The 24,585-nt window shown below is 41.6% G+C and overlaps 1 protein-coding gene across 1 annotated transcript in view; it reads right to left on the bottom strand.

Moving 5' to 3' along the window:
- Window positions 1-6,213: 6,213 nt before the first annotated feature.
- The window catches only part of LOC146809103 (leucine-rich repeat-containing protein Bf66946-like), a gene marked incomplete at its 5' end in the record, with an annotated part of 74,660 nt that continues 56,288 nt past the window's right edge, over window positions 6,214-24,585 (bottom strand). The window contains one exon of the mRNA XM_085614827.1: window positions 6,214-6,647. Coding sequence (XP_085470953.1) covers window positions 6,214-6,647 — 434 coding nt within the window. The remainder of the gene's footprint in view (window positions 6,648-24,585) is intronic.

Here is a 24,585-nt window from a genome sequence, read left to right as displayed (position 1 = left end):
AGGACGGTCACCCAGGCCCTCGTCAGCAGCAGACTGGACTACGGCAACGCCCTCTATGCAGGAACCATGGCCAAACTCCAGAAAAGACTTCAACGCATACAGAACGCCTCCGCACACCTCATCCTCGACATTCCCCGCCACACCCACATCACTGCCCACCTGAAAGACCAGCACAGGCTCCCAGTCACCTTCAAGCTCCTCACTCTCGCTCACAAAGCACTCCACAACGCTGGACCAGCATACCTCAACAAGCGTCTCACCTTCCATAAACAAACCAATACACAAAATGTTGCATGTCTTTTTCGGTTACATTCTCGATTCCCTTATATTGCTTAAATGCTTGCAAAAGCCTTTCATAATATGCATGCACTGTCTCTTTTAATTCCAGTGTAGTTCTGTCTATTTTTACCCAATCTGTTTCTTTCAGCGAAAAGCATTTTGTAAAATGAATGCACTGTCTCTTTGAATTCCTGTGTAGTTCTGTCTATTTTTACCCAATCTGTTTCTTTCAGCGAAATCTTTCCTTTCGGATAAGGAATAACCTGATTATACTTCCTCATTACTTACACGAAGACGCAACAGCTTTTGAATCTCTTGCAGGCTCTGTTTCTGGCCAATCAACAGCAATTTTACCTTCAGTCCACAAATCAGTCGGCACTACAATGTCAAACAGGGTGTCTAAATCTTTTCACAGAACCTTTGAAACTTTCTCAAATCTTGCCAGTTGCTTGGACCACTCAACAGGCTTCTATCTCAATTTTGGAAAGTCTTTTGTAAAAGACAAAATATCCTATCTACTCCAAGTGACATAAACATATCCTACTCCTGGTACTTCTCTCATAGGATATGCTCTTGCTTCTGCTTCTCCCTTCCCTTTCTCCATCATTGGGTATAGAGGCAAGACCATTGCCATATCTTCCTTCTTTTTAGCCTATCTGCCTCCCTATTTTTCTACTTCTCCCCATTGTTTCAAGGTAGTTAACAGTTCTTTATTCTGCAACCTCTCCCCAGAAGGGTTAGACTCTCTAGATCTTTGTCACTAAAATCCAATCTATATGTTTTTTGTAAAGGCTTAGAATTTTCCACATCTACTCCATATTTTTGAACTGTCTCAGCAAATGTTTCAATTGTATTCCTAGAATTTCGTGTTATTTCCTTGCACATGAATAGTAATTCTTCATCACGATATTTCGCCAATCTTTCTGGACTAATTGTTCCCAATATAATTTCTTCTAATTCTATTTTTAATCTGTTTAGGTCTATATTAGTTAGGGCGTCGTTTTCCACTAATTTTACTTCTCGTTCCACATTACCCATTGCACTAGTTGTAGGAACTATGGGCCATATGTAACAAGCAATTTTGCTTTCGCAAACGGGCCGATCTCAGAATCGGCCCGTTTACAAACACAAAAAATGCTTTTTATATGTATCAAACCCTATTTTGTGATTCGGTAACCTGTTACCGAATCGCAAAATGGGTTTGCGATTCGGTATTTGGAATGGGTGTGTTTAGGGCGTCCCTTCCAAATACCAAATCTCTGCGATATGTATGAATGTTTTGTGACCGTGAATGCGGTCGCAAAACGTTCTCATTTTCCCATCTACTTCAAGTAGTTGGTAACCCATTCGCAAATGGAATGGGTCCCCGGGGGACCCCTTCCACTTTGTGAATGCTTGTAAAAGCACTTTTAAGATCAGGCAGTGGTCCCACGGACCACTGCCTGGTCTTAAAAAATGAAAAGAAAACGTTTCATTTTACATTTTGAAAAGCATCTCGTTTTCCTTTAAGGAAAATGGGCTGCTTTACAAAAAAAAGATTGTTTTATTTAAAAGCAATCACAGACATGGTGGTCTGCTGATCTCAGCAGGCCACCATCCCTGTGAATTTTGCGATTCCTAATGGGTTGAAAATTGCGAACTACCTCACTAATATTCATGTGGTAGGTCATTTGCTACCCATTAGGAATCGCAGAAAGTGTTCAACACACTTTTATACATTCCGTTTTGTGATTTCCTAATTGCGAATCTCAAGATTCGCAATTTGGGATCGCAAAACAGTTTATTGATACATCTGGCTCTATGTCTCTAATCCAATCATCAAGTTCCTCTGGTGATGGCCCTAATGACGTACATGTCTCCTCTCTGAGACTTCCCACTAGTTTCTCCTGCTCGTTGTGTTACATGGGTGTTTAATTTTAGATTTCCCATTTGCAAAACCTTTCCTGTTATTACCTGGGGACCTCTATTTGGCATTTCAAAACTTTTCCCAGTAAGGTTATTAATGATTCTACGTCCCATTCTATGGTGTAATTTATTCTTTCACTCATTACAACATCACTCCCTCGTGTTACAGTTTTCTCTCATGTAGATGATGCATTCTTATCAGCCACCTTCTTATTTATCTCTTGCGAGGGATAATTTTCTCCAGCTATCCCACTAGGTATCGTTATAGCATGTACTTATGATACACATCATCCTGTCTGTTATAATGGGACATTTTGGACTCATAGTAACTGGGACGGATAGTGCATCTGAGCCATTTGTTATAGCAGAATTACGGAATCCTGCTCCATCTGGATTTGTCATCTAGACAAGAAGATATTTCTATGAGCCAAATCTAAGGTTGCGGGTGGTGTTTCTGGGTTCATACCCACAAACTGGCTTGTTTCTGAATTTATCTGTTCTTCATTATAAGGTGGAGGTCTATTCAACAATAACTCTTCAACAATTCGTCATCTATTTCATCCAGATTCTCTTTTGTTAATGTAAGAACCTGTGTTTGTGGCTCATCGATATGTTGCTTTTTCTCTTTACATTTTTCTCCTTCCTTCTTCTCTTATTCGATACATTTGTGCACCCATGGCAACATCCTTTCTCCACATCTTTTTCTGTGAATCCCATTTCGCTTCTGCATATCGATTTAAGTATTCTTATATCTGCCTTGATATTTCTCTTTCTCTCTCCAATGAGCGTCATGCTCCCATTCGTCGAGAGCCTCATATTGCATGGGTCTAGGTGTCAGTTTCATATCATTCATCTGTGTTCTCAAATTTTCTAAAATTCGGAAATTAAATGTTCCATATTGTGGGAAAGCTAAAGGACCATCCTTTTCGGTGTATTTTACCCAATACTCTAACCAGGTAGAAATGTGTGACATCCCCTCTCTAGAGACATATGCAAAGCTGGTGTACTCACCGGAGATACAGGAACTCCTTTTCTGATAGGAATAGGCTCATCATGTGTATTAAAGCTCTTAATCGCTTAATAAATTTCTTGATTTCTTCCTTTTAATACAGTCTAATCTTATTTCTGCAGAACTCCCTTCTGTATTATTGTTTCAGCTTCCAATCACTGCTCGATTTCAACCACCAACCCCAGCGCGGCTCCACACCAACCAACCAATCCCAGCGCGACAATTGTATTTGGTCAGTCTAACTCCTCACAGCAACTGACCCTCCCTTTGCAATGCTCGTCGTCTTTTCTTGGTGCTTTTTATTTTAATTGATTTCACGCAAAACAACACAAAACATAAAACAACTCTTGTCTGCTCCACTAAAAAGAATTATATATCCTTACACAATCAGAAGTTTCATTCACTCCCAGTAAAATCTCAACCAGCGCAATTTCACCCCTTTGAGTAAAATCTTAGAATTCCTCCTGGTGCACTCTAGAAGAAACCCCACCATAATTTTAACTCATCACTCTTTCAAAAAGTTCCCTTCCTGGTGGCCCTGGCAACAACATCTCATGCACAGCACCCTAATAACAGCAGACAATCTTACTTAGTGTATGCCACACTAAGACCCACCCATAGGTGCATACCCTGATTTCTTAGACCTCGACTGACCTGTAATCAACTTCAATACAACACAAACATCTAAATTTCACAATATGACCTAACACTTCTGTGATCACAATTCCACACTAGTCTCGTTAAGTTGATTTTTATTTTAAAACATCTTTTTATTTAACAGTTGATTCATGACACATAACAATCATTCAGATCATTTCTCCTTTCATAGGCCCCTCGCAGGGGGCTAGGTCGCCTTTGCAATGTCAGTTCTGGCTTGTATTACTCTCCTACGGAGTCATCCTTGACAGCATACTACTCCCATTCCTTCACTTCCCTTCCAGCACCTCAAGCTCATTTTCCGCCCCCTTCCCAGTTTGATTACCCCCCCCGGTACTGCATCCAATGAGTTAAGTAGATGTTTACTGTCGATTTGAAAACTCTCTTAACCTCTAGACAACAAAGGGATCTTTATGACCACGTCTCCTCATATCCTAATTTCAATTAGCCAAACTAACCATTCGTCACGCTACCAGAAAACTGATGCAGCGCAAAGCTTCCCAGATTTTACTTCACCCTTAAACAATCTTTGAATCTCTAGGCCTATTTCATTATCAACCTTCAAACTCACAATTGTCTCGATTGATACTCAGATTACCACAAATCATGGTCCACCGATGGATCTTTTTGTTGAGATGACAGGGACTAGTATACTTGGAAAACGTGAACAATTATTCTATGAGTCCCTGAAATAAAATAATTGTTATCTCAAACCTAATTCAAAACTTTTCTCAGCCACAGATACAAATGCCTTGAGACAAGAAGTATGACTAAAAGAATGAGACAGAATCAATATAGATAATTCATAAAAAAACATTTATCAAATGCCTCGTATTGCATAGACAGGTCAAGAAAAAGCATTTTAAATCAGATTTGATGACAAAGTATTAATTACAAGTAGTCTCACAACACAGTACAGATCATTATTAAACAGCTGGAATTTTGCCTGTGGAGAGAAACAGGATAAATTTGAGGTTCAGTTATTAATCATACAAGCCAAAGCAAAGCTGATCGCTCCAAGTTCGTCCTCAGTTAGATCTAGTCAAGTCTGTACTGCAGCACCGTGTGCCACAGTAGGAGTCAGCTAACCTCTCAGCCAAAAGGTTATTTTCCTGCACAACTTTACCAGCCGGCAAAGTACAGGATTCAAGTCGCAGTTAGATATTGTTCAGTTCATTAAAGTCAATTCCACCCAGTATAGATGGAGAGGGGCATAGAAAAGACAATAGGGATCAAAAGTCTGTCCGACAGCATGCCAGGCAGGAAAGGAAATGACAGACAGCCTCCCACTCCTCCTCCAAATGGGCAATTATACCTCAAAATGTTCCAGGTTTACACCCCTTAATGTATCAATTCCATCAGTCCATGGTGTTCTCATTGTTCACTCGGAAGTGGGTGGAACTTTGCTCTAGTCACAGTCCGTCTGTTCCCATGGGCTTTCTCTGGGTTTGCAACAATATTGTTACAATTCTATCGAATATGCTTCTTAGCAAGAAATTAGTCCATTGTTAGCTAATACAGAAGTGAAACTTCACAAAAAGTTCTCATTGGGCTTAGAACTGCCTCACATGATTTTACATTAGCGTAGCAAAAGAAAAGCATCTAAGGCCTACTTGAAAAATTAGCTGAATCACTACAGTTTCATATTATTATAAATCACACATCCATAAATGCATTTCGACTTTCTCCATTATTTCAGTTATAGTTTTCTTCAGGAACTACATGTCAATGTTAGGTACTACTAAAAATGTCTTTATAGGCATTATTTGTACATTACCCTTTTCAAAGCATAATTATTAATGTGTCACTCTCAAATACATTTATTATTGTATAAATGATATAGAAGCTCAGGTTTGCACTATGTCAATTCTTTCTAAATTAAGCAATTTTGAATTTCAAGAACCTCTTTATGAATGTATATATTTCATGTTTGATGCACATTTGAATGTTATCACAAAACTCTCCATGTTAACATAATTTTATTTTCTCACAACACGTAAATGCGTTTATGTGTTCTCATCTTTTCTCTCTTTGTTTATGTTTTCATATCATCATTTTAGAACACTCTGCGTGTGTTGGTCCGTTTGTCCCCATTAAAATGAACCCCAACTACAACTTCTATAATGCACTAATAAGTAAAAGCAAAGACCAGGAATGGAAACTTGGTGGTCCTGGTGCCATGGAACCATCTGGTCACCCTAGTAATGGGATCATGCGATAAGTGTCTCCGCTATGCTGCCGACAAGAACACAGTGGAGGCCTCCTGCAGTGATTTAAAGATGGCAGGGACAGTGCCAGGGCTCAGAGAAATGGAAAAAGAAAAAGATGAGTGAAGAGAGGGAGGCTCTGGCATAAGAAACTTTCTATGCATGGGTAGGTTCCTCCATACAACCCATGTCTTGTTGGGTCAGCCCCAAGAGGGCTCTCCCTTTCAGGGCCTTAGGGGTGGCACAGGTGATACTGCTGCCGTCTGCCGCCGCGTTCCCTATCTTTTGCAGCCAGAGCTTCAAGGGATGGAGATCACAGGTGCAGGCCCAGGGGTTATCAGCAAGGTATAGCTCCTTCATGTTTACTAGGGGCTGCAGAAGTTCCACCTTCAGGGTTCTCAGATTATTGTAGGAGAGGTCAAGCACGCTCAGTCTCATCAGTCCGGTGAATGTCTCGGGGTCAATTCTTTCAATTTTATTGTCATAGAGGTAGAGAATATTAAGGTCTTTCAGGCCATGGAAACTGGACTTGGTCAGATGTTTAATGCTGAGATGAGCAAGGCTAATAAAGAAGGCACCAAGTGGGAAACCTGGAAGAGAAACAGAGGTCATGTCACAAACACATGCACCAATAACACTAAGACACATGGTGACTGCCTCACCAGTCTGCAGCTAGAACCGGAAGTAGCAGCCAAATCATGAACAAAATGGGCTTGGGAAATCACAGTGCCTATGCGGGAGTTGTTTTCCTCTTTATTAAAAACATTATAACTTGAGTTTACGCTAACTTAGTGTTTATACTGTTCTCCATATTGCACCAACATCACAAAATATCATGTGATGACTATTGCTGTGTTCTAAATAAAGCATTGTTATGATCCACACTAATAAACAGAGAGTGTTGCCAGAGACTTTCTCTCACCGTACCTAATTTATCGCAATACAATGTGTCAATTGAATTGGTTGAATAAACTGTAAGAATAACTAAAATCCAATGTGTTACTACCATGAAAGAATCTTCAAATGTATTCTGTAGTAAAATGTTTCTTCTTGCTTGTTCCTTATTGGTGCATATCCTGAGAATCATGTTTTCATGTAGAATGTATAAATGTCTTAGTTTTAAGTCAGACAAAAGGGCATGTGGGTTTCTGTTTTAAGGAAGACCCTTTTCACCACCTGCAGAATCTTTGCTGGATTTCACTTAGGACTGGATTGAGTTCTTTGAACTCATGATTTGTGTGCTTTACTGCCAAATTCACTTATGGCACGGTTTATGTAATCTACCTATTCTTCATATAAATTTTGGTCAAATCCCTCTACGAATCAATCTTGCGCAGCTGAAAATAGAATTTGAGGAAATTGTGAAGCGAAACGTGGGGATGGATTATTTAGGATATTACGGGGAGAGTGAGTTGCTTTACATGAGCAAGGAAGCAGCAAGAGCGCAAAAGAGAGGTGCACGCATGGATGGAGAAGGCGGTGGATGAATGTGGATTTGTTATAACACAGCGAAAGAAGCTGGGGAAGAATGCTAGGATGGTGATGAATAAGAAGGAGCTGCAGATGTTGAAGTTGAAAGGGTTAGGGATACACGTGAGGGAACTGAGTGAAAACATCAGAGAGTGAAGTGATACCACAACTACAGAGAATTGTTGTCCGAGAAAGAGAAGGTCAAGGTGAAATAAAAGAGAGAAAAGGTCAAGAGAAGACGGGGAAGGAGCTGTGAGAGGAGTGTCAAAGGAGTTGCCCTTGCGTGATGTGCAGGGAGGAGCATATGTGCATATCTATGACCACACTTAGATCTATTCCATTTTAGAAACTCCCTTCCATAGTTGAGAGAGAATCCTGATAAATGTTACACCCAGAAAGAAAAGACAGTGACCATTTCCAAAGTTCTGTGGGAAAACCTGGATGTTCTATTTGAGGTTGCGGTAGTGTAAAATAACAGTCAATTGGTCAACCCAAGAGCCGCCCCAGGTAGCAGGGACAAATGTCCCTTTGCCCTCTGTTAAAACCAAGTATGATGAGGTCATAAAGCACCTAAAAATGAAGGTTCCCCAAAATGATATGAGTTGGCCCAAGATTTTTTTAATTTATCAAGAGCTGAACCTTTCCGGGCATGCTTACTTTGAGAGATTGATGCAGGTGTACAGAGAGTACAGCGGGATGAACGACCCGCTAGAAAATACCATGAGAGGGTTTCTTGCGTCCCCTGTACAGGGACTAAGGTCCAAGATTAGCAATGAAATCATCCAAGACGTTCTCTGCTGGCAGAGCAAACCTGTTGGTGAAATATTACAGTATGCGATATATTGCAGTGACATCTTGGAAGTGAAACCATAGGGGTTAAGAAGAAATGCACGATAGCCCAGACTCAGCTGTCACAGAGTGGAGGGACAAAGAGATTTAAAAATATACTCTGAGGACCCGAGTTAGACCCCAGTTCTGTAATGGTAATGCAAGGAGTCTCCTTGAAATACAATGGGAATGTCCCAATAATGGGGAGAAGTCGAGGTAATGTCACATTTATAACAGGGTGGGGCATTAGAGGCGGGAGTGCCGATACAATCTTTGCCAAACTGTGATGGATTCCCAAAGCATGGACCAGTATGCCAGGGAGAACCTTTCCCTAACACCTAGACCCACTATTGCTGTCCCGAAGGTTCCTAAATCTGAGAAGTGCCAAATTCTTTCAACCAGATGCAGGCAGGTATTCCTCATCCACAAGCAGGCTACAGAGTACCCCAAAGTCCAATTATGTTCCAAGGAGGTCCAGGCCCCATGATATTCAAGACTTCCATAGACTCCAACTAGGACTAATGATGGTGTCTGATTGGGGAGGAGGAGTGCGTGCTTAGCTCAGTCCTGGACCTGGAAGTGGATCAGAGTGGCCCATATGTGGGTGACGATCTTAACGTACATCCCATATCTCTTTTAATATACACTGGAGCTACACTTTCAGCGGTTTGAACAGTTGAGGCCCCTAACTTACCCCTCTCTGGAAAGGAATTCCAAACTGAAGGCAATACAAATCAGCAGCATAGCAATAAAGTTACTGCCCCTGTACCAGTAATATAAGAGCTATTATAGAGCAACACTAATTTGTAATTTGGTCTCTAGCCCTGTAAACCTGCTCCGTGGAGATCTTTGCAAACTCAACTGCGTCATATATTGTACACAGGATGGGGTGGGAATTGAAACACAAGCAGCCAATGCCCAAAACCTGTTGTCAGGTTATACCTTGTCATCACAACGGAGGATTTGCCAGTGGATTCGAGAGAGACGTTTGACCTCTTCAGTGCCCATGACGAGATAGTCTCGTCATGGAGCACGGTTGCGCTGTGCCCATGACGATACTATCTCGTCATGAACCCCACCCACTAGTGCAACGCCCGGCACAGGAGGGGGAAAGGGCGTGGCACTGAAGGGGTTAAGGAGGAGGTCTGGGATTTCACAGGGAGAAAGATTGGGTTGATTTAAAGGTAATAAGCCCTAAAGATTACCCTCTGACCAAATACCATTTTTCCAAGGACTTGCCCATACAAAATGATCCCAGAAGCTATCAATGAAATCACCACTGTCATTGAGACCATGATAGAACAATGCATCCTGAAGGAAGTTATCAGGAGTCCATGTAACTCCCCAATCATGGCCCTACAGAAAGCAAAGAAAAGTGGAGGATGGTTGAAGACCTTCAAAAGATTAACCAAATTGTTGTTCCATGCTATCCTGTGGTACCAAAACCTGCCATGATCCTGTTGCTAATTCCCCCAGAGAATGAGTGGTTCACATTCATTGATCTTTGCCAAGCTTTTTCTTGGTTCCATTACATGAAGAGAGCCAGTTTCTCTTGCCATTGTAAGCAAATCCCTTCGGATTGTTTTTTCAAGATTGTTTTGCTCACTTGGATACTTACCAAGTCTGTGGATAAAACTACTTTCCGGTGTCTGTGACCTGGACATTTTTAACAACTTTAGTGATTTGCCTGGTTCGACATATTTTCTTGACCAGACATAAGGGTCAATTCTAATTCTACTTTCATTGTCCTGAAGATGGTCCAATGGACATATATGCCATCAAGACCGAAACGTCAACAAGCTCATCTATCTCCCCAGTGATTTATTTTTCTAGGTATTGTTTTCTGTTTTCTTCAGATTAATTTTCCTTTATGATATTGTTTTGGAATAAATGTTTACACAAATGATTTGAAGGTTTCAATTTCTGTATATGATTCATCAACCTCTGACATTGTGTTTTGTTATCACCCTTTGTACCCCTTTCTCTTGCTTGTACGCAGTAAATGAGTCTATAATTTGAGAAATTCACACCTGTGTTTGAAATTGTTCACTGTAGATTTATCTTGATTTAAATGAGCAAATTGATGTTCAGATTGTTCATGTGTTAGCTACCAATTGGGGCTTAACAACACAATTCAGTTATTTGTGCAAATGGTTTAACTGAGTTGTTTTAATGAAATCCCTTGTAGGCACAGTTACCTATCAATAGTTATATTTCCCAAGCCTCCAATGGTAGATTGGATTTCCCACTTTTTTCCTACTGTATTGTAAATACGGTGCATCCATGATGGCGCAAGAGTTTCTCAGGGTGGTGCAGGGAAAGCGACTCATCTCTACAGGTGAGTCACTTTCTTGTAAATCTGCCACTATCTTTGCAGCTCACCCAGTCTTGGTTTGCCAGACTATACAAAAGAACGTGTGCCCTTTTATCATGAAAGAGATGGGTGTGCTCTGTCTGTACTAACACAAGCCCATGGGGAGAATAAGGGCTCTATCAGTTACTTCTCAGCTACGCTTGATCTAGTGGGCGCTGCATTGATTGGTTGTCTCAAAGCGATTGTAGCGGTGTCTTAGCATATAGTAAAAGTGAAGGGCATGTGATGGGCTACCCTTTAATTGTAATGTTACCCTATCCTATTAAGATTCTTATGACCCTTACCAGAACCCAACATTTGACCAATAGCCACCTAATCCGCTATGAGAGAATTATTCTGGTACGGGAGAAGGTTTCCATTCAAAGGCGTAACACACTAGACCCTGGTTCTCTGTTGCCAACTCCAGCGGGAGATGAGGGTGATTTTGACCACAATTTTATCAACATTACCGAGTTGTGCACAAAACCAAGGCCAGACATACTGGATGTTACCTTTCCTGAATCTAACCATACCCTTTTTGTTGATGGGTCTTGCTTGAGAGACTGGCGCAATATCTTAAGAGTCGCTTATGCAGCATGTACGCTGAGTGTAGTGGTAGAAGCGTCTTACTTGTGCCATGTAACGTCTGCGCAAGTCACTGAACTGATTATCATTCCCAGAGCCTGCTGTACTTCAAAAGGCTCACGAGTCACCGTTTATCCAAAATCCAGATGGGTTTGTGTTGCACACCATTTTGGCCATTGATGGTCGCAGATAGGATTTTCTTTTACCTCAGCTGGCACCCCCTTTTGGAACGGGCTGAAAGTTTTAAGTTTGTTAGATGCCCGAAAATGCCAAAGGGAATTGTGGGGGTGTAGTGTGCTGCACACAAGAGTGGCAGTGATTTTGTTACCAGAGTCAATCGTTATGCAGACAAAGCTGCCTGATACTGCACTCTTGAGTCCAGCAACTTCCATTTTGACAGACCATGAAACGCAGAAGGAAAAACTGTATTCAACATACTTCTGGATACTGTACACACCTTTAATGAGTTGGAGTTGAGAGAACTGTAACATACTGCCCCAGAGATAGAGAAAGCGGAATGGGAAGTGATGGGATGTGTGAGGGTCGACATTTGGGTGTCTAGTGAGGGAAAAACAGTTCTTCCTGATTCCCTCCTGCCTGAGATGGTGTGACACATGCATGTTCCAATCTATATGGGGAGGGATGGAATGGTATCTACCTTCCGATTGCACTGTTATAATCCCCATTTCATGATAATGGCAACAATTTTGTGCCAGCAGTGTATTACTTGCCAAAAAAAAAATGTGGGCAAAGGCGTTGCGGTGACCATGAGACATATCGGAAAGGCTGATGGCCCCGTCAAACGTCTCCAAATTGACTTTGTGGAGATGCTCCAATGTAACCAACTGAGGTATATCCTCATCATCGTGTGTCTATTCTTACGATGGGTTGAGGCATATCCCACTCGGAGATGTGACAGCCTAAGAGTGCCAAACTATTGCTGTGGGAGTTGATACTGCAATTTGGAATGCCAGTTCATTATGAATCAGATCAAGGAACTCACCTCAAGAGTGGGATAATACAGTTACTTTGTACAGCCCTAGAGATTGCCCAGAGATGTCCAAACTATAGGTGCAGGAGTTGATACTGCGATTTGGGATGCCAGTTCATCTCAAATCGGATCAAGGAACTCACTTCAAGAGTGAGATAATGCAGTTACTGTGTACAGCCCTAGGGATTGACCAGAGATTCGACTGTAGATATAGGCCAGAAGCATCAAGGGTTGTGCAGAGACTAAATGGGACAAACAAGGCTAAACTGGCTTAAGCTTGTGCCTCCACATTGGTCAAGTGGCCTGATGCCCTTCCTTTGGTGCTCATGAGCATTCAAAGTACCCTTTGTAAAATAACTGGATTGTCTCCTCATGAGAGGTTGATGGGGAGAGCCATGCGGATACCCTCTGTCCTGACAGCCTCTCTTGTGAATATCACAGATGACCTGGTCCTCGAGTACTGCAAGGGATTGTCTGATGTGGTGCGTTCTATCTCTCATCAGGTTGATGCAGCTAATCCAGCTGTCCGAGGGTCCCCAGGGCATGTTCTGAACCCTGGCAATTGGATTTGCGTCGAGGAACATGTCTGCAAGTCTTGCTTCCAGGAGTGCTAGAGAGGATCCATCCAGGTGATCCTGGTCACCAACACTGCTGTCAAGTGTGCCGGTCTGCCGAATTGTATTCACACCTTCTAAGTTGGCAAGGTATGCCGAGACGTGGGTGCCTTGCTCACTTTGCCACTGGATTCAAGCTAGTCTGGTTGATGAGCGCTGTTAAAAAGGAGGCACCACCCCTGATTGGAAGCCGGATTCCTGGCCAGATTTCAATAAGCAATTTTATACTGTAGTTTTTGGACCAATACATGCCAGTGTACCTTCTTGACCTGAATAACCTGTACTGATGGTCCACAGAATGTAGACAAGAACCTCTGTGGTCAGTACCACTCCGAGCTGGTGCCAAGCTGGAGCAAAGTACTGCCCTATTGATCTGCATGTTGCTTGCCTGACCTGCTGAAGAAGCTGTCTGAAGGCCAAGGTACTCCATGCATGAGGAGCCAGTGAAGGAGTCCGGGACTTCCTACACAGGGAGGGAGGGCAAGATATAGTGGATGTCTATATCTTAGTCCAAGAGGGAATTGCACAAGGGTGAAGAGTGCAAAAATGAGCTGAACGAAAGGTGTGAAGCTGCCTGCAGGGCTTTTCCTCTGTTCTGTACCAAAACATTTCATTCTTCTAATGTGAGGAGGTTGTTCTTTCCTTCCTACATGTCTAGTTATTCCCTGAAATTCCGGAGTATGGTTTGGGTTCCATCTCTTTCTTGTAAAGCCCTACATTACATTATACCTGCGTCAGGTATAATGTATGTAGGATGTGCTTACCCACACAAAAAAGCCTCGTAGAAGTGACGCCGTGCAATCTATAGGATTTCGCTGCGCCATTTCTAGGACACCACTGCGTCAAAACCCTACGCCTGCTTGGAGCTGGCGTAAGGAGTGATGCAGTGTATTGGCAATAGGCTTACCTGGAGAAGTGTGGCTCAATGGTTAGAGCGGCAAACTCTGATGCAGAGGTCTGGCTGGGACTAGTGTTCAATTCCCGCCTCGGCGGGTCTTGGGCTCAATTTCCCCGGACCCGATAATTCTCGCCTCTGTTCCTATTCTAATCATGGGTCCAACTCTGGGCAATAGCTTGCTTAATCTCCAGAATGGCCCCAAAAGTGCTAGGATCCCTGGCTTCACCTTGGCGGTGCCCAGGAGTGGGCACTTCACAGGGAAAGGCCAGGAAGGGTTCCACAGCGGTATGTGCACAGCGCCTGAGAGACCCTTTCGGGGGTGTGCGGAGCGCTATATAAATGCACTACATTTACCTGTGCATTGCTGGAGTTGCGTTGTGCTTGCGACACGACACGACTCCTGCAATGCGTGACTTTTGCGGCAACAGATGCCTCAGAATTTCTGACGCATCTGTCAATCCTTGCCCATGGTGCGCAGTATTGTAAATACCCAGTGCCCTGATGGCATGCGAACAACATACCTATGCAGATTGTTTTGAATTTTATTTCAACTAGAGTGGCTTTCACCAGGCTGACAAACTCAATCTAGTTTATACCCTTCTTTGTGAAAATAAATTCCTCAGGTTGTATTTTTTCAAAGGGGATTCCCCCTCTCAACCCCCACCCTCACTTTAACATTTTTATTTACTCATCTTATGGGAGGGAGGGTTCCTTCCCTAAACACCCCTGACCCTTTACCTCTTTCCCATGATTTTCACCTTTTGAAAGCACCTCCTTTAAGCCACCCTCCTCCACTCAGGTTACTGCTGACTTTCTTGTTTTTAGGTCGAGCTAGACAGCACATGCGCTGTCTCTTCAAGACCTGCTGTAATCTGTCTGTGCGCATCAAGCCCATCCCCTTTTGTGCCATTGTTTTCATTTTTCTATGTTAGTGTCCTTAAATCATCCTCCTGCCCCATTGCTTGTATTATTTTTAGAATGTTTTTGCAATTCTGGATGTCGATCGGCAGTTGGGCTATTTGGTGCAATGCTTGGTTGGTTTTGGCCTTTATTTTAAGGGGGATTGTGCTTATCTTACAAGTTAACTCACCGAGTATTGCCGGTGTGGCGTGTGTGATATGTCACGTCAGATGAAAGTAACATCCCTTAAAACGACCGATGGCCAGAGAAACCGCAAAACCTGCGACAAAAACTGAAACTTGGAGACTTTTTGTGAGGTTATTTTCATTTTTTTTTCCTGCTGTCGTGGTGATCCTTTTCAACCCTCGTCTTTTCTTCTGATCAGATCTCACCCGAAACAGTTGATAAACTAAATTTAAAGCTGCTTTTCTACCCCTCGTTTTTACATCAATATGTCAATGCCCATCAGGTTTGAAAAGGACAGAGAGATCATAGGGGAGTACGAGACTCAAGTGAAAGGTAAATTGCATGCGAGTGTGTGATGTTTCCAAACCTGTCCCTTTCCTCCAAGGATGCTTGATCTGGGTTCCAGCTGAAATAATATCTCTTATTGCCTATTCTGCATATGCTGATCAAAGCCGGGATCCTGGGCATGCAGCCATGGGGGTGCGGGCGAGCTTACCATGCACAAGCTGCATATCATACCCTCTCAGCCGCTGAGGTTTTATGTTTCAGGTAGCCGAAACAGAGGTGGGTTCGATGATTTGATTTAGGAAAAAAACTATAGATTTTATCTGCTTGGGCAGCAGTGAGATGAAGGCCAGTGTAACGAATTGACAGCAGCTCTTATGCTATATTGTTATTGAATTTTGCATCTGGTTTCTATGACCAATTATGCAGAGCACAGTTTAACTCGCATTGAATAAGGCGCACACTTGTTTTCAGGGTGATGGGAGCTACCACTAAAAGGTTTCTCATTTCTCCGCCCGGCCCTTTATGCCTTTATGCCAAAGATCTCTATAATGTATACCCTAAATCGAGTGCTACCTGCCCTCAATGTTAAGCAAATGCAACATCTCACAAGGAGGTTTGGTCAGCCACCCTGAAAGTGCTTTGTTTTGAAGCAGCTTGCTTGTTGTTTTTTTTCTACTAGGAGTGGTTTGTGGACATATATTTGATGGGTTACATCAGGGGTCTCCAACCTTTTCAGTAGTGAGAGCTACTTCTGCTCATGAAAAGTCTTCCCGAGCTACTAGCAAATGTTATACCAGTAAAATAGTGACTATACTATGACCACCCAAAGCAAGATTTTCAGTAGTTACCACCCAAGTATACCAATTGCGGTTACCAGCAGAAATTCTGGGAAAACGTTCTTCAATATTAAATGCCTCCCCTTGACTTATGAAGTAACATTCAAATCTTGACATGCCCAGTGGCACAAAGGACATAAGCACAGCAGTGCGTCTCCCCAGTTCAGCTTGAATTATCATTCACCAGTTTCTGAAAATGCAAATACTACTTTCCACTGTGGGCAAACAAACTTAATTTTCCAGAAGAAACCCCATTTTTGAAAACTAAAACTGCCTTTAAAATATCAGTTTTCAATTTTTGAGAAATGCACAGTCTCAAAACATCAACTTGTCATTATCATCATGTACTCCCATGTACAAATGCCTCATATGGACAGACTACTTTGAATTCCCAGGTATTACAGGAAGACCCGCCTGCAGAGGATATAAAATACTCTCATTGCACCAAGGTTGAAACGTCGACACTCTCCCCCAGTGGGCCTGTACCCGATATCATCCCAGCCTGCCTTTTCACAGATGAATGTTCTCTGTGCATCATCAGAAAATCATGAAATGAATATTTGTAAATCCATAAGGGACTGGCCTATCTGTAAAACTGGTGCCACTATGAACCAAGACCGGTTTTTGCTAAGGATACCAAATGTGTAATTGATTGGTTTTTGAATTTGCCCTCCTTTATGTCTGTCCTACCTCACAAGCACTTTCATTTTTCACACTCCCCTTGGAGCAACCTCTTTCTCTATTTGGAGCATTGAATATGGTGATCTGTTATAAAAATAACTAAATAATAAACAGTCACTATTGGAGCGACATTTTGTGCCTTTGTGTTTTTCATAACTGAATTGTAGCTTTAAAGAAGTCTAGGACCGTTGTTTCCTATACCAATCCTTACCCAGGTCCGTGGGCAATTGTGGGTTACCCCATTATATCATAGTGGATGCTCACCATAGCACCACGGATGCCTGGATTATGCCAGTAATGCCATTTCACTCGTACAAAACCATAGAAATTCCTCCGTTATAGTTAGTTCTGCTAATTATAACTCGCGCACCCGCAATGCACTGCTGATGATGTCACATATTGCATCATTCATGACATGGTCAGTGACATCACTGATGACATCTCAAATGACATCACTGATGACATCTTCCAGTGAATGTGGTTTAGTTTGAAATTTAAATATGTATTATATATATATACCAATCTGTATTGAAGATTGAGTGGATATATAACTGTCTGGATGGAGGATTTAGTAGCTGTCTGACTGTTTAAGTGAGTAATTAAAAGTGTCTCACTTAATACATGGATTAGTAACTAAACTATGTGAATGTGTGCATCACTGTCTCTGTTGTTGTAACATGCTGTAACAGTTGGTCACTAACTACATGAGTGTGTATATTAGTTATTGATTAGTTGGGTGAGTATTTGTATGGGACACCGAGTTTGTGTGTGGTTGGATGGTGTGTGTGTAACTCTATGCATAGATGTGTGAATGGTTGATTGACAAGGTGTGTAGGTTTAAGAGTGCATGTGGAAACAGTTGTTTGGGTGAATGAGTGTATTTATTTGTGTGTTGGTGAGCGAATATATGTTTTAGTTGTACATCTTCAACAAAGTAAAAAAATAAAAGGCATTGTATGTGAGAGTTGGTGTATATAAATAAGTATGTGTAATAAGAGTCAGTGTTTGTGAGAGTAACTATAGGAATAAGTGATAATTGTAATGGTGATTTTTTAACATACTAACTATGAGTTACTATGTGTTTGAATAAATGAGGTGTTGTTGGATAATTGTGTAAGTGAGTAAATGTAAGTGTGATTAATTTTTTTCATGAGTGAGTAGGATGACTGCATAACCGACTAAGATGACTGCTGATGTGTCAATGTCTATATATGTGTATAAGTGCATTTGATAGTGTTCTATTAATTAGTGACTGAATGTATAAATGATTCTGTTGTTGAATGGGTAGTTGTGTGTGTAGACTTAGGAATCAGTGAGTCGGTATGTAGTAGCTGGTATTGGTGTGTCAATGGTTTCAAATATGGTACAATGTATTTTACAGTGAGCGATGAAAGGTTATACTAGTGTATGATGAGGTGTATCAGATTGTCACGTGGATGATGTCATCAGTGATGTCATTTGAGATGTCATCAGTGATATCATTAGTGATGTCACTGACCAGGTCATGAATGATGCAATATGTGACATCATCCGCAGTGCATTGCGGGCGCGCGAGTTATAGTTAGCAGAATTAACTATAACGGAGGAATTTCTATGGTTTTGTACGAGTGGAATGGCTAGCTAACTATAACACCCCTGAAACCTATGGTTTTTTCTGTGAATTTCTAAGGTTTTTTAAATGCTAATTTCTAACTATAACGTCTCTGAAACCTATGTTTTTTTTCAGTGAATTTCAAAGGTTTTTTAAATGCAAATTTTTAAGTGTGATAGTAGTTATACCTATTTTTTGTACTGATTTTCTACAGTTTTTTAACTGTTTATTTATACATTTTTTATTTATTAAATAACATATATTTTTCTGAAAATTGCAAAAAAAAAATTTAATAAAAATTACAACTGAAATATTGATTCATTTTCTTGTTTTCATTTTTAATTGTAATATATTTATATTATTTTCTTTAAAAAAAATCGGAGTCGCGAACTCAAAGCGTACACGGTGGGTGCGCGTATTCTAGCCGCCATTTTTGAAAAGTCGTGAAGGATCCGCGTACGGTGTGTGATGGCTGCATGTTTTTCAGTTACATCATATACATTTAATATTACATGATGTGCGCGATTGGTATGCGTCCAGTCCACGACTCCTGCTCCCGCGCATTTGCGACACATGCACATGACGGTACGAGATGCTTGCACAGTTGCTGGTCCCGCGTGACGTCTTATATGTGCTGGGGCGTGCTGGGTGCGCGACTCCAGCAAAAACAATTTATGTTCCAAAATGATATGTATGTGTCTTTAATATACATATTAGGGCAAGAGATTATCTAAGATATTCATAAAAATAATATATTTGTACTTATAATAAACTTATATTATTTTTAAATATATTTTCGCGAAGTCGGGTGCGTGCATCGTGAGTGCAGAGAACTAGGTCAGCAGTACTGCTGTAGAGCCAGAGAAACTAGGTCAGCAGAGCCGTTGTAGAGCCAGAGAACCAGGTCAGCAGAGCTGCTCTAGAGCCTAAGAGGATCAGCAGAGCTGCTCTGGAACCAGAGACCCAGGTCAGCAGAGCTGATCTAGAGCCAGAGACCCAGGTCAGCAGAGCTGCTCTAGAGGCCGAGAACCAGGTCAGCAGAGCTTCTGTAGAGCCAGAGAAACCAGGTCAGCAGAGCTGCTTTAGAGGGAGAGAACCGGGTCAGCAGAACAGCTTTAGAGCCAGACAACCAGGTCAGCAGAGCTGCTCTAGAGCCAGAGAACCAGGTCAGCAGAGCTGCTTTAGAGCCATAGAACCAGGTCAGCAGAGCCGCTCCAGAGGCAGAGAACCAGGTCAGCAGAACTGCTTTAGAGCCAGAGAACCAGGTCAGCAGAGCTCTTTCTTAACCACTCACTCTCTACTACTCACTCTACTACTCTCTCGCTACTTCTCACTCTCTACTACTCACTCTCTACTACTCACTCTCTTCTACTCACTCTCTACTACTCTGTACTACTCACTCTTTACTACTCACTATCTACTACTCTCTCTACTATTCACTCTCTACCACTCACTCTCTACTACTCTACTACTCACTATCTACTACCCTCTACTACTCTCTCTCTACTACTCACTCTACTACTCTACTACTCTCTACTACTCACTCTCTACTACTCACTCTCTACTACTTTCTCTCTACTACTTTCTCTCTACTTCTCACTCTACTACTCACTCTACTACTCTCTACTACTCACACTCTACTACTCGCTCTCTACTACTCACTCTCTACCACTCTCCACTACTCACTCTCCACTACTCACTCTCCACTACTCACTCTCTACTACTCTCTACTACTCACTCTCTACTACTTACTCTCTACTACTCTCTCTTCTACTCACTCTCTACTACTCTACTACTCACTCTACTACTCTCTACTACTCTCTACCACTCACTCTCTACTACTCTACTACTCACTCTACTACTCACTCTCTACTACTCACTCTCTATTACTCACTCCCTACTACTCTGTAATACTCACTCTCTACTACTCTCTCTCTACTACTCTCTCTCTACTACTCTCTCTCTACTACTCATTCTCTACTAGTCACTCTACTATTCTCTACTGGTCACTCTCCACTACTCACTCTCTACGACTCACTCTACTACTCTCTACTACTCTCTCTCTCTACTACTCACTCTACTACTCTCTACTACTTGCTCTCTACTACTCTCCACTACTTACTCTCTACTACTCTACTACTCTCTACTACTCTCTAAACTTCTCACTCTCTACTACTCTACTACTCTCTATTACTTACTCTCTACTATTCTCTACTACTCACTCTACTACTCTCTACCACTCACTCTCTACTACTCAATCTACTACTCTCTCTCTACTACTCACTCTCTACTACCAACTCTACTACTCTGTACTACTCACTTTCTACTACTCACTATCTACTACTCTCTCTCTACTACTCTCTACTACTCACTCTCTACTACTCACTCTCTACTACTCACTCTCTAATACTCTATACTGCTAACTCTCCACTACTCACTCTCTACTACTCGCTCTCAACTACTCTCTACTACTCACTCTACTACTCACTCTCTACTACTCTACTACTCTCTCACCCTCTCTACTTCTCACTCTCTACTACTCTCTCTACTACTCACTCTTTACTACTACTCACTCTCTACTACACACTCTCTACTACTTGCTCTCTACTACTCGCTCTCTACTACTCTCTAGTACTCACTCTACTACTCACTCTCTACTACTCTCTACTACTCACTCTACTACTCTCTACTACTCACTCTCTACTACTCCACTACTCTCTACTACTCACTCTCTACTACTCTCTACTACTCTCTCTCTACTACTCTCTACTACTCACTCTCTACTACTCACTCTCTACTACTCACTCTCTACTACTCACTCTCTACTACTCTCTACTACTCACTCTCTACTACTCTCTACTACTCACTACTACTCACTCTCTACTACTCACTCTACTGCTCACTCTCTACTACTCTCTACTACTCACTCTCTACTGCTCACTCTCTACTACTCTATACTGATAACTCTCCACTACTCACTCTCTACTACTCGCTCTCAACTACTCTACTACTCTCTTACTCTCTCTACTTCTCACTCTCTACTACTCTCTCTACTACTCACTCTTTACTACTCTCTACTACTCACTCTCTACTACACACTCTACTACTTGCTCTCTACTACTCGCTCTCTACTACTCTCTAGTACTCACTCTACTACTCACTCTCTACTACTCTCTACTGCTCACTCTACTACTCTCTACTACTCACTCTCTACTACTCTCTACTACTCACTCTCTACTACTCACTCTCTACTACTCACTCTCTACTACTGTCTACTACTCACGCTCTACTACTCTCTACTACTCACTACTACTCACTCTCTACTACTCACTCTACTACTCACTCTCTACTACTCTCTACTACTCACTCTCTACTGCTCACTCTCTACTACTCTATACTGATAACTCTCCACTACTCACTCTCTACTACTCGCTCTCAACTACTCTACTACTCTCTTACTCTCTCTACTTCTCACTATCTACTACTCTCTCTACTACTCACTCTTTACTACTCTCTACTACTCACTCTCTACTACACACTCTACTACTTGCTCTCTACTACTCGCTCTCTACTACTCTCTAGTACTCACTCTACTACTCTCTACTGCTCACTCTACTACTCTCTACTACTCACTCTCCACTACTCCACTACTCTCTACTACTCACTCTCTACTACTCTCTCTCTACTCTCTCTACTACTCACTCTCTACTACTCACTCTCTACTACTCTCTCTCTACTACTCACTCTCTACTACTCACTCTCTACTACTCACTCTCTACTACTCTCTCTACTCTCTACTACTCACTCTCTACTACTCTCTACTGCTCACTCTACTACTCTCTACTACTCACTCTCCACTACTCCACTACTCTCTACTACTCACTCTCTACTACTCTCTCTCTACTCTCTCTACTACTCACTCTCTACTACTCACTCTCTACTACTCTCTCTCTACTACTCACTCTCTACTACTCACTCTCTACTACACACTCTCTACTATTTGCTCTCTACTACTCGCTCTCTACTACTCTCTAGTACTTACTCTACTACTCACTCTCTACTGCTCTCTACTACTCACTCTTCTACTCTCTACTACTCACTCTTTACTACTCTCTACTACTATCTCTCTGCTCTCTCTACTACTCACTCTCTACTACTCTCTACTACTCACTCTCTACTACTCACTCTACTACTCTCTACTACTCACTCTCTAGTACTCACTCTCTACTACTCTCTCTCTACTACTCTCTCTCTACTACTCTCTACTACTCAATCTCTACTACTCTCTCTCTACTACTCTCTACTACTCACTACTACTCACTCTTTACTACTCACTCTCTACTACTCACTCTCTACTACTCACTCTCTGCTACGCTCTCTGCTACTCTCTACTACTCTCTACTACTCACTCTCTACCTCTCTCTACCTATCTCTATTACTCTCTACCTCTACACCTCTACCTCTACACCTCTACCTCTACCTCTCTACCTCTCTCTACCTCTCTCTACATGCACACTTATGCACATATATATATGCATATATATGCATATGCATTTATATATGTATATATATATAGACATACATATATAAACATACATATAACCTGCATATCTATAAAAATACAAATATAAATGCATGCATACATATACATATATGCATACATATGCATGTTATGTACATGAAAGTTTGAAAAACACTAATACAAGCAAAGCTAAAAAGCCACCTAATTACAAACAAAATTGATTTAACTTAAACGAGTGCGAGACTTATTGCATTTTCAATGCTTGTTTACTTTGGTTCCATCAAGAAGGCATTCAGATGTGTCACACATTTGCCATACATTCTGAATGGTAGCACTCTAGTTGCTCATTAGATCACTGTAGTAAAGCTACCGCTCATCAGGGAAGTCTGCTGCTGGTATTCAAAGTGCATGTTTCAGTCTGTAAGTCAGATTTGTTTTAATGAAATAGAGGAGGATTTGAGAAGTCAAAATGTGCTTTAATTTTTCTTTCTGCAGCACTAATCATAATTTCTATGGCAAAATGAACCCCCTCATTTTGTTCCTTTGCAATTTAAATGTTTTAAGTGTTACCACTTTCTTCCAATAAAGATGGCTTCAGGTGTGCCATACTTTTGTCATAAGTAAGACTGTTAGCGCTCTAGTTGTTCTTTAGAACACTCTGGGACATTCTGTCATTGGGCTATACTTGGGCTACATCTGGGTGATATTTGTGCTACATTTGGGCTCTTTTGTCTCTGGTGGCCATCTTGGGAGACTTATTTGTTATGAAGTTTATTAATTTCCTCATTTATTACAGTCTCCTCAGTAGAAAATACTTTCAGGTTTTTTACTTTGATTCCATCAAGAAGGCATTCATATGTGTCACACATTTGCCATAAATTCGGAATGTTAGCACTCTAGTTGCTTATTAGATCACTGTAGTAAAACTATTGCTCACCAGGGAAGTCTGCTGCTGGTATTGAAAGTGCATGTTTCAGTCTGCATGTCAGAATTTTTCAAAATGTGCCCTAATTTTTCTTTTTTCAGTACTAATCATAATTTCTATGGCAAAATGAACCCCCTCATTGTGTTCCTTTTAAATTAAACTACTCACTCTCTACTACTCAATTTCCACTACTCACTCTCTGCTACTCACTCTCTGCTACTCTCTACTACTCACTACTACTCACTCTCTACTACTCTCCACTACTTGCTCTCCACTACTCGCTCTCGACTATTCTACTACTCTCTACTACTCTCTCTACTACTCACTCTCCACCACTCACTCTCTACTACTCTCTCTACTACTCACTCTCTACTACTCTACTACTCTCTCTACTACTCTCTCTACTACTCACTCTACTACTCTCTACCACTCACTCTCTACTACTCACTCTCCACTACTCACTCTACTACTCACTCCACTACTCTCTACTACTCACTCTCTACTACTCACTCGCTACTACTCTCTAGTACTCACTCTCTAGTACTCACTCTCTAGTACTCACTCTCTAGTACTCTCTACTACTCACTCTCCACTACTCACAATCTACTACTCGCTCTCTACTGCTCTCTACTACTCACTCTACTACTCACTCTACTACTCACTCTACTACTCACTCTACTACTACACACTCTCTACTATTTGCTCTCTACTACTCACTCTCTACTACTCCCTACTACTCTCTCTACTACTCTACTACTCCCTACTACTCTCTCTCTAGTACTCACTCTCTACTACTTGCTCTCTACTACTCTCTACTACTCACTCTACTACTCACTCTTTACTACTCCCTACCTACGACT

Source organism: Triturus cristatus, chromosome 7 (genome assembly GCF_964204655.1).
Source record: "Triturus cristatus chromosome 7, aTriCri1.1, whole genome shotgun sequence".
Lineage (NCBI taxonomy): Eukaryota > Metazoa > Chordata > Amphibia > Caudata > Salamandridae > Triturus > Triturus cristatus.
This window is presented reverse-complemented; position numbering and strand designations above follow the sequence as displayed.